Source organism: Helicoverpa armigera, chromosome 8 (assembly GCF_030705265.1).
Source record: "Helicoverpa armigera isolate CAAS_96S chromosome 8, ASM3070526v1, whole genome shotgun sequence".
Lineage (NCBI taxonomy): Eukaryota > Metazoa > Arthropoda > Insecta > Lepidoptera > Noctuidae > Helicoverpa > Helicoverpa armigera.
Window position 1 is genome coordinate 4,451,949 of NC_087127.1, and position 11,195 is coordinate 4,463,143.

General features: G+C 37.6%; 2 protein-coding genes across 2 annotated transcripts; both read right to left on the bottom strand.

Annotated features, from left to right (window-relative positions):
• Nucleotides 1–374: 374 nt before the first annotated feature.
• On the bottom strand, nucleotides 375–4,959 carry LOC110383671 (mutS protein homolog 4-like). The gene is made up of 14 exons (XM_049838343.2): nucleotides 4,745–4,959; nucleotides 4,481–4,602; nucleotides 3,838–4,064; nucleotides 3,540–3,734; nucleotides 3,062–3,391; nucleotides 2,870–2,973; nucleotides 2,552–2,654; nucleotides 2,354–2,470; nucleotides 2,170–2,271; nucleotides 1,973–2,086; nucleotides 1,810–1,880; nucleotides 1,598–1,735; nucleotides 1,321–1,519; nucleotides 375–1,240 (listed from the first exon to the last, which is right to left on the bottom strand). Exons 2-14 carry the CDS (start codon nucleotides 4,488–4,490, stop codon nucleotides 395–397), a joined length of 2,556 nt encoding a protein of 851 aa, XP_049694300.2. The 5' UTR covers nucleotides 4,491–4,602; nucleotides 4,745–4,959; the 3' UTR covers nucleotides 375–394.
• On the bottom strand, nucleotides 4,856–10,689 carry LOC135117187 (mutS protein homolog 4-like). Its single transcript, XM_064035721.1, has 4 exons — nucleotides 10,523–10,689; nucleotides 10,162–10,322; nucleotides 8,525–8,593; nucleotides 4,856–5,587 (listed from the first exon to the last, which is right to left on the bottom strand). The coding sequence occupies exons 1-4, from the start codon at nucleotides 10,570–10,572 to the stop codon at nucleotides 5,409–5,411; spliced, it is 459 nt and encodes a 152-aa protein (XP_063891791.1). The 5' UTR covers nucleotides 10,573–10,689; the 3' UTR covers nucleotides 4,856–5,408.
• Between the last annotated feature and the right edge of the window lie 506 nt (nucleotides 10,690–11,195).

Genomic DNA, 11,195 nt, shown 5'->3' on the forward strand with positions numbered 1-11,195 from the left:
GACGTTTGTGTTGTGTTTGAGAAAGTGATGCGATTATTTATTGGTAATTTTTCACCAAATTTGAAATGCCTAACTTTTCGATAGACTTAAAAACACCGTAATTATTATCTTTTTCTGAATTAACTGACCCCATTTGACCTTTGCACGTTGTTGTCAAATAAGTGAGCTCTAAAGTTATAGTTAAAATACTTCTGATCAGGCATTACGGACTTAGAATTCATGTGTTGAAAGTTAGTACAAATTTTTGACTTCCATGTCGCGATTCAAAATATCCCGCCGAATCAACGGTAAAGTCATATGTCAAAATCTTGTCGAGCAGAGGGGAGGTCGAAAATATGTCAGGAACTTTGTCATGTTAAAGAAAACCACTCTAGTGTGTGCAAAATAATTTATTCTAAAAGTCCCGAAAACTTAGTGGAGGCGTTAACACAATGTTTTCGACACCATTGATCCCATTCGACAATTCTTCATTTATTTCATTGATCGTTTCACTCATTAGCTCTTCGTCTACCGACATTATGTCACTACTTCGTTGGGAATTCGTAACGTTAACTGAAGAATATTCTTCAACAATTTGAGTTAACGCTTCTGCTATGTCGGAGTCAATTGAAGACGTTTCTATTTTGCTGTTTTCTTCATCATTCATATCATTTTCACTATTGTAACTAGTCTCGTTATTTTCATTTGATTGCATGCCATTCATATTATTTTGCGTAGGTTCATTATTGTGTACAGTATTTTGATTTTTACTAGTGTTATTTATTTCGACACATGGAAAATCATCTATATCGTCCATCATTTCAACATCTGACATTATATTCTGAACCTCTTCCTCAACGGATTCGTCGTTATTTATCACACTGTTTAGTAACTGTTCTGATGATTGTACAGAAGTGTAATTTGGGTTTTCAATTTCGACTTGTACTTCCAATAGCTCATTCGTTGGAGTTCTAGCGGTCTCAACATTGTTGTTCGCAAAAGAATCCTTTGTGAATTCTTTTGAAGTTTCTTCCTTAGAATTGGGAACAATAGAACTGTTGGAACTTATATTAGTTCTATTATTATTTCTAAGAATATTTAATCTTTCGTATATTTGTGGGTGCTCTTCTTTGAACTTTAGAAGTACTTTCTTGGTATTGTCTTCTGAATTACCGTTTTTCCTGCATTCTTGTTGAATGTTTGCATTTACGTTGTATAGAACTTCATCGTCGTTTCTTTGTGGAGTCCTAATTTCTTGTACCTGCAACAAATAGAACAAACATTAAAATCCGTTCATACATCTATACTTTTTTCACGTTATTTTATTACATAGGTACTTACGTTTGTGCTTTTCGATATTAGTTCAGCAAGCTCCATAGCTAACTTCACCGTGTCTTCGGGCAGATTAGTCTTAGCAGCTAAGGACAGACCATAATGCTCAATGTTAGTTACACCTGGTTCTATTTTATGTTGGTATACTAATCTTTTTTGTGGATTTTCAGGAGTGCCCACTTCTTCTTCTGTAACAGCTGTATGTCGACTGAAACAATATTTCATGTTAAAGGATTAATTTTAATCGGTATTAATTTCAGTTTATAAGTGAAGGTAGACATCTTACTTGACGACGTTGAAGTATAGCTCCTGCAGTCTCGTAAGGTACATGAAGTGGGTAGTGAAGAAAGTAAAAGCGTTACTCATAATAAGTTCTTCGCAAATGGCCCAAGCAACACCTGTACCCTCCTCCACACAAGTCCCCCTGAAAATATGTTCACAAGTTTAATTGATTGCAGGCAAAGTATTATGAGCTTCGTATAATCTTTTGTATCTTACCTGCAAAGTTCGTCTATTATCACTAAGCTCGTTGGCGTTATTCCTTTCAGAATATGCTGAGTTTCTTTAATCTGAAAGACGTAACTTAAATTTTATTCTTCCTTTTTGTCCTTCTTTACAATTTCATAAGTATGTTGTAGGTATCTACATAACACAAGCTTACCTCGAAAACATAAGTAGAAGCATTCAACTCTACACTGTCATTGAAACCGATCCTTGAAAATATTCTGTCGCTAAGTCTAAGGATAGCATTCGTTGCTGGTAGAAAGCAACCTATCTGGAATTGGAAGAAAATTATTAATAAAATCACTAGATTTTAACTCATCAGTATAAAATTCATAGTAAGTAATATTTTGAGACCTGCGCCATAACTTGCATAATAGCAACTTGCTTTATGTAAATGCTTTTGCCACCCATATTTGGTCCAGTGATTATTGTAAAATTATGTTCAGGCGTTGCATACTGAAAGAGTATTAATAAAGTAATTACTATAAATATTTGTACTTAATAAAATATTTAAAAAACTAATTGTTAGGTATCTTACAATATCATTCGGAACCGGAAGGACTTGACTGTTGTAATCTAATAGAGGATGAACACTATTCCTTATTTCTGTAAAGCTGTTGAAATCTGGCCTTATGTACGAACCAATCGAACTTGCCTAAAAATTACATAAAATGTTTTATTAAGAATGTTTCGGCACCTATTTTCTATAAAAGCCTCAATACCAATTCAAGCATACTTGAGCCAAAGCCAATAGAACATCCAACTCCGCAACATTTTCACAAAGTGTATAGAGACTTGCCATGAAAGGACGCAGTTCTTTCAGTAACGTAGAAATTACTCTGAAAGGAAATCAAAGTAATTTTTTTTTCGTTTATGCAGAAAAAAGTATTGCATTTAGTCGATTTAATATCGATTTCATGTATGAACAAAGTGCAACATTTTGTTGGCGACTTTCCCATTTTTATAGAATTTAAAAACAATACGTTAACTTTCGTTCAGAACTGTGTAGTGTAAATTATACAATAACCATGGCGGTGCTAATACAATAACTCACATGTTACTCATTTTCTGTATTTCGTTCAAGGATTCTTTTGCTTGTTGGTTTAATACAACTAATTCTTCTGTAGACATTGATACACTGGCTCCGCTGTAATGAACCTATAATACATAAGTTATACTAAGAACATTAGTTACCTTGAAATTCTTCTCTATAGCTACTAAAGCTCAATCTGTTTGAAACAATCACCTGTATAAATATGGGCGGCAAGTCATCTATATTAAAGCACCTTCTATTCTTCGGAGCCAAAGGCAGAACTATATGGAAGCCTTTCATAACATTTTGATTTAACCTCAAAGGTAGATCATAGGTTTCACTAAGTTGCTCTACAATCTTCTGTATGTCTTCTATGAGTTCTGAATAAGTTCTTCTGGCTACATCTAGCAGGCCGTTGATATCTGGTTTGACTGCGAAACATCTCTGTAGACTGCCCATGGCTCCTTTTTCTAAGTGAGCATCGTCTTGGATTATTCTTTTGATGCTCTCTGTTATTTTATTGTAGTGCGGATTTTCAAAATCCTGATTAGGATAAGTAAGTAGGTCAGAACTTATCTCACACGAGCATTTGTATTCACATGAGATTATTTACGAAAAATAAGACGATCAAAAATCAAATTATATTGTTTATATCATCCTTTTTTTATTACTTCAGGCTCGTACCACATACCATTTTGATTTTCCTCAATCTGCCACTGACGGCTCCGTTCAACGCTTCTGATAACTTTGGTATGACATCCATCGTGACCTTCAGCAGGAGTGTCTGGTTCAATTGGGCCTCACCAACCTTGTCCATATTCTGGTTTGTTGACTCCATGCATAGTAGTAATATTTTATCTATGTCTGATAATTTCTTTATCACGTCCTATAATAATACTTACTGATAGAAAAAAGAATAGCAAGCTAATATGTCACATTTTTGGTGATATGATTCACCGTAGTAGGTATACTCTAGGTACTAGAAATACCTGCAAATCAACCATAAGTCCCGAATCATTTTCGATCAGATCTTGTATAGCATCCAGCCTTGCTTCAATGAACTCTTTATTACATGAAGGCTGTAGAATAGAAGCTCGTAATGCTCTTATACCTCCTACGGTATAAGTGGGACCTAGTACACCTAGAAGGCAGCAAGTGGGTCCAGCGGATGGAACTAAAGGCTGGACTAGTTCCAGTTGGGTTGCAGTTCCAACATCTGCGAAGAGAGTTGATATCTTTATAGGTACCTATTGAGTTAGCTAAAGCATTAGAAGTTCACCATGGTAATTGTGAATGTAAGCATAACGCGATTGGATTTCTGAGTGAATTACTGTAATTGGGCATAGCATCCCTGCAATAAATATATGGATGATGTCACGATGACGCTTCAGCGATATATTTCCTACAATTGACCTCAATGACTTAGCTGATAAGGCGATAAACCTTGCAATTAATCTAAATCTCCGTGTAAAAATAAGTATAGCTGACGACCCCCCGCATATACTTATCGATGATTTCCACTCGTGTGAAAATAACAAGTTGTTCTATTAATTACTCAGAAGAGGAACTCTTGGCACGTCATATGTACATGAATATTGCATTGAATACTGTCTTGTAAAGCTAAATTCCTACCTATAATCATCGTGTTTTCAGACGAATGATATTCAATCTTCAGAGATTCCCTCGCGAACACTATACATTGGATATATTCAACGTATTTCAGCACAGCCGCCGCCGCAGTTACAGCGTAGAATCTGTGCAAGATTGACATCTGACCTTTAGCTGGCTTACTATCAAGTAACAATGGAACTAAGAAAATAGTTTTAGGCAACATTTTCCAGGCATGTTTCTTATAAGATGATTTATAATATTAGTAAATCCGTTTTATCTACATACTTGTGCACTACTTGAAGATACACGCCGTTATACTGAGGAGCACACAGAGTTTGTATATGTTGACGACCTACTGCATCGTTGAAGTGCCTCCTTTGGACTGTCACCAAGTTGACTAGAGGATATCGATCTCTTATCAGTTGGTATAATTGATTTGGTTGGACACCCTCGCAAAATGTGTGGGGAACTATGATCTGTAAAATAAATGATGAAATATCAAAGCTATGAAACTAAGTGACATTACATGAAACCTTTTAACATTAACGACATGATAGATAACTCGTCGAGGTAATGGTGACCGAGGAATTGATCACGCTCACGGTGAGAGACGCCTTTTCATAACAGCAGGGCATGAAATAAGCTTGTTGTTAAATAGAAAGAGCTGCTGCTAGGATTAATGGACCAACTGTCACATTCATATTCGTCTTAGTATAATTATGCTTTTGTTCCAACAACGGTTAACAAAATAATGCCATCAATTTACAGACACTGCGATTATTAGATAATACATTGTGGGGTGCAAAATCACGCGGGTCTAGACTTAATTACGTAAAGCGTCTGAGTTGACTCGTGTATCTTAACGTTTTCTAAGATTCTTCGGTTCGACGCCCGGACGTGTGCAAATCTTTATCTACTCATTTCATCATGCATGATCTGCACTCGGTTCTCAAAAATATGATCGACTACAATTACTTGCCTCGACGGGATTGAAGAAGTTGATTTTCGTTAACGTGTGAGTGTATAGTAAAGTATCACTGAATTGACAAAGCACTAGATGAGGATGTCTAAGGTCTATTGCTGCTATACCGATTTCTCCGCGGGCCATGCCTCTTCCTTCAGAAATGGCTGAAAAATAATTAGCTTTAAGTTTCTCTCCAATAGATATGTTACCATTATCATCCGTTGAGTTCAATAAGATGGTTCAATAAGATGATGATATAAAAAGTTGCGGCGTGTGCAAAACTGTCTTTCTAGAACAGTGGTTCTTAACCTTTTTGACATGAGGGACCACTTTACTAAAGTTTGTCTTGCCGGGGACCACCTCATCGGTTTACCTAAATTAGCACTCATTTCTTTATTATGTATCAAAAAAAATATCTGAATTTTTGGGTCAGTTCTACTCAAAGCTAAACGCATGTCGGCAGTTGTGTGCAAATACAATTAAAGAAAAACTTGCCTATGTACCTAGTTACCAATGCGCGAGCGAAGCGAGCGCGAAATTTTTATTGGACTTAAACCAAATATTACGTAAAATGTAGCCCAAACGTACTTAACTTTTTATTTGTTGACAAATGCAAAAATAAGGGCATATAGTTTCTGAATACGCGAGCGCGAAAAATTATCGGACTTAAACCAAATATTACGTAAAATGTAGCCCAAACGTACTTAACTTTTTGTTTGTTGACAAATGCCAAAATATGTATATAGTTTCTGAATACGCGAGCGAAGCGAGCGCGAAATTTTTATCGGCCTTCAACCAAATATTAAGTAAAATTTAGCCCAAACGTACTTAACTTTTTGTTTGTTGACAAATGCAAAGGTAAGGGCATACGGTTTCTGAATACGCGAGCGAAGCGAGCTTGAAATTTTAATTATTTTTTAAGACTCAAAACCAAAATTACGTAAAATGTAGCCCAAACATACATTTTCATGAATGGGGGGACTAGGTACGACACACCCGATATATGTACGTCCATGCGAAAACCCCCGCTCGCAATTACAAGTCGATAAAAATTAAGTTAGATAACGTATAGCAACGTCGTCAAAGCTAAGCTTCGCGGACCACTTGGAATGCCTCCAGGGACCACCAGTGGTCCGCGGACCACCGGTTAAGAACCACTGTTCTAGAATGTACAAGCTGTTGATTTGCATCCGTGCCATAGTCAAGGAGGTTAAAATTAAATACGTAAATAATCGATTTGAATTACGGTAGGTGGGAAAAAGCTAATATGCGCTGCTTTTTTTGATGTTGTAATTTCATGGTATTTCAGAATTTAGCCCACGGTTAAACACAAATCATAACAGAATTCCCCCGCGGCCACAGTGTGTGCGTGATGACAGCTATGTGTGCGTAGACAGAGAAAACTAATGTCTACGTGTGTGCGTGAGTGTCGATGTGTGAGTGTCTTATCTACGACATGACAGCGCGAGCGCGCGAGCGAGCGAGACCGAGTGATACGCGATAGCAATCATTTTACCTAAAGTTTCGAAAATCACCTTCATTATTGTCATTAACTTCGTTTTACTTTACTTACTAATTTTTGAGCATAAATTTAACACAGATATCTTATTAACTACAGTAATAAGCAATACTAGTGCGCGAAAGAAAGTTCACTAACATGTTAACAGCTGATTGATAAAATGTTCGTTTTGCTTTATCTTTCAGCATAAAGTTTTCGCAGTGATTTACTTTTTATTTTTGAATTAAATTGGTTAATAATTAGAAATTTTGCTTCCTTCTTAACGGTCTTAGGACCTTGGAACACGGAAATCTTATTAATGACGTGTGACTGGTGCGCTAAAGGAAAGTTCACTGACCTGTTAACAGCTGATTGATAACATTTTCGGTTTGCTTTAACATTCAGCGTAAAGATTTCGTAGTAATTTTGTTTTTACTTTTCGATTAAATTGGTGAAAGATGTGTTAGTTAAGTGTAGGCACGAGGTGATTCTTTCGGCTCGTAGGTATTAGTGGCGTGGTTAAGAAATCAACTTATTTACACTAATAAAATTGATTAAGCTGACTACGTATTTACAAAATGTACAAATAAATAAATTACCTAGTTTAGTTACCCGGAGGTACTGTTCAAAGCTGTCACCTTCACACTCTTGGCACAATCGAGCACGACGAAGTAGCTGGTTGTCCTTCAGCTAACATAACACTATCACATTCGTTTTTAATGTGTCGAAAGCACTAAGTTAACGGTCCTAGCACATAAGTCTGTCACATGACCAGCATGACCCTCCGTGATGAGGGTTCCCGGTCGGTAAACATTTCCCGGAACATAGGTATGTACGGCTGTCATTGCACATCCTTGGCAGTCGTAACGGGTAGTCAGAAGCCAGTAAGTCTGACACCAGTCTAACCAAGGGGTATCGGGTTGCCCGGGTAACTGGGTTGAGGAGGTCAGATAGGCAGTCGCTTCTTGTAAAGCACTGGTACTCAGCTGAATCCGGTTAAACTGGAAGCCGACCCCAACATGATTGGGAAAAGGCTCGGAGGATGGATGGCTGTTAGTACACTGTTGTCACTGATGGCATACAGGCGGACCATCGCCACCAACTCGTGTTCGTGTAGTTTTCCGTCATCTCGCACTTTGTACCTACACGTCGCGGAATTCAAAGCGCACGTACGCAGCAGCGGCGGCGACATCAAACACACTGCTTGCCGTCGGCGCTTGTCTTGTTTGTTCCGGCTTCAAGGGCACGCGGGGAGCGGCGAGGCGAGTGTGTGGGAGTACTCGCACTGTGATTGGGTGAATTTGGGTAGGCTGGATGATCTACGATTTTTATTGAACGATCGTTGCGTATGCTTTGTGCATGTATCGTTTGCGTTTGTGTGAGTGCGCAGCGCGGTAGTAAGGCTAGTAACACACGCGCCGAATTAAAGTGCGGCTGGGTTACACTGACGGATATACGTAAATAAGAAAAAAACATGAAAAAATTACCTACCCATTTTTTCGTTGATTTGGGTCGAGAATCATTAGCATATTTACGTCCTTGACTATGGCACGGATGCAAATCAACAGCTTGTATAGTGCCGTTTTCAAGTTTGAATACGTACCTAATATCACACTCGGGTTCATTGCTGATACACTTGTAGATCTAGCTGAGCGGGTTCCACTGTATCCACCTGGAAATTAAAGATTTTCGAGTCTCGGATTTTATTTTGTAGGATCAAGTTGTAGGACACTAGTCACTAGGAGGACTTTCTTTCTGCTTCACACAGAGCGATTCAATCTCGATTAAACGAGTACTTTTAGTGGTATTCGTTGCAGGGGTGTTTAGGAGTAAAGTAAGGTAGGTATTTAATGGGGACTAAAATATAAGTGTGTTACTTATAACTGTAGGCCTAATTAAATCGGAAACTCCCTATTCCCACTCTATATTGTAATAAGCAAATAGCAGCGGGTATTTACTATTATCGCATTTTACACTGGGCAAACCGCCACCGTAAATCTTTGCGAAAATGTAAAAGGGAAAAAACATATCAAGAGATGATGCCACAATCAAGTGTCAAGGATCGATATTTCGATCTAAGAAAGGGTAGTTCCCCTTATTATCTGAGTATTTTTTTTTTGGGAATATTCTGTCGACGGCAAATGATTACTCCATGGTTTTACATGGCCCTTGAGATATGTAGTCCAGGTACCTCATACTCATACTTTACTGAAATCTATGCTCAACCATACGGGTACCTACATTACCTAAGTATCACACCATAATCTGCGATCACTATGATATTCTGTTATGTCTAGGCTGAAATGTTTTGTAAGATTATATTAAAGTTTACCTCCCTTGAGTGGCTGTAACTTATTCCATTGGTCAGCTAACATAATACGAGATAATCAACATTATTTCTTACCAATCAGAGTTCAGTAATAACGTGGTTATCTACGAAATTATTATTTTTTATATTTCTACCTACTGAAAACACGTGATCATGAACTTATTGAAGTTTACATAATTTTTGCACACTACCTTTGTTTAATGTTACATCACAATTTATTGGTGCCGAGATAAACTGCGTTACAAACAAATATGTCATTAAAATATAGACGAGTCACATTGTTGCTTTATTAGGTGACCTAGTAGGTAGGTTAGGCATTAAATTAAGTAGGTACAATCAGAGGTATAGGGGTATACCTCTGGCCATTTCTTGAAGTTAATTAAAGGTCAACAAAATTGACAGTATTGTCTTTCAACAACAACTTATTGCCTATCTAAGCATGTTAGTTAGGTACGGATGAACTGATGTATGTAGGTATTGTAATCTAACAGCACGAACTCGGGCATGACATGGCCCATATATTGGAACCACCGCACAGATAACTCTGTACCGCTAACAACTAGTTTGGAGCGAGGGTTGTAGGGGTCAGACGGCAGTCACCGACCGCTTAGATCCAGAATCTATCGATATTATGTACCAAGCAACTCTTACTTGTGAGTTCACAGTTGCTGTCTTTAACGACTTGCAATAATGAATAGGTACCTACCTAACCTTAAAGCAGAATTGAGACTAAGTATATCCAACAAATTAAGAAAGAAATCGTGAATTTAAGGGTTTTAAATGTTACTAACCACTTTAGTGTTTAGGGAAGTGTTACTAAACACTCCCCGACCGACTATTTGACTTACTACTTCGAGGACCAAGAAAACTAGACTGATTTATTTAGTTTTTAGGCAGCACGAGTTACTTACCCCTGCTACTACTACTGATATATCTAAGCGCAGTTGGCCTATTCTTCGGGGTGCACATATCATGTGACGTATCTGCCACTGCTGAATCGCTGGCCAGCACTCTTGGACCAGGCCGGCCGCTCGAAGACGAGTCCGGTCGTGATGAGGTAGAGTTTATTATCCTGGAATATGGCATTGCCTTGTCTAATGGGAAATATTGGTCGGCAATGAATGTTAGACAAAGTTTTACCGTTGGGTCCATCAGATTTTAAAAAAATTAGGTACAAGGTCCATCTACCCATACTTGTTACCTTGGGTAAATAGACCTTATTTTTTTTAATTGTAAGTAATACATTGCTGTAGGTACAGTACGATCACTTACCTGCGTTTGAAACTTCTTGGTGGTCCCGGAGGCGGTCCCATTGTAGGCATTCTGGATGCTCCCGTTGATGCCTCATCGTTATTGAACTGATATTTTGGCACTTTATTCGCAGTAGGAATAACTTTGGGTGCATTCAACGAATGGTACGGCAACAATGACGCCCCTCGAATTCCTAATGAGATAGCATAATATTCCGCAGTCATTCTAAAGTAATATCATTGTAGATTTACACAATCAGCTATCTACTTACGTGAAAACCAAATTAATTATTAGTAATAACAAGACCAACCTATCGATGAATCTTTCCTAATAAATTCATTTTTAAATTTTCTCTGAGCTTTAGGATTCGCCTTTTTTTCTCTTGGAACAACGTTCATTATATTTTTAGTTGTAAATTATACTATTTTTAAAGCTAAAACCAGTAAAACTTCAATTTTACTGTTGAGAATTCGAAAACTATTTTCCCGCCCGATATTGATAGAGCAGTGACACATTGTGGTAGTGCCAAGGATTTTGGAATGGGGTTGGTTCCACTAGATACTTCTAGAATAGTGTAATATACGTGTATTTTGTTTACCGTCTGATTGGTCACTAATGTCACACGGATCAAACTAGCTCATATACTATAAAAATAAAAATAAAACAATTTAAAGAAGTCATAAGGAAAATACCG

Coding starts and splice junctions, on each gene's coding strand:
- LOC110383671 (XM_049838343.2), bottom strand. Junction 3,392..3,539: donor GATTGAGGAAAATCAAAATG/GTATGTGGTACG, acceptor TATCCTAATCAG/GATTTTGAAAATCCGCACTA. Junction 2,272..2,353: donor TTCCGGTTCCGAATGATATT/GTAAGATACCTA, acceptor ATACTCTTTCAG/TATGCAACGCCTGAACATAA.
- LOC135117187 (XM_064035721.1), bottom strand. CDS start 10,572: ATGCCTACAATGGGACCGCCTCCGGGACCACCAAGAAGTTTCAAACGC. Junction 8,594..10,161: donor TATCAGTAGTAGTAGCAGGG/GTAAGTAACTCG, acceptor TTTAATTTCCAG/GTGGATACAGTGGAACCCGC. Junction 5,588..8,524: donor GAACCCGAGTGTGATATTAG/GTACGTATTCAA, acceptor ATTATTTTTCAG/CCATTTCTGAAGGAAGAGGC.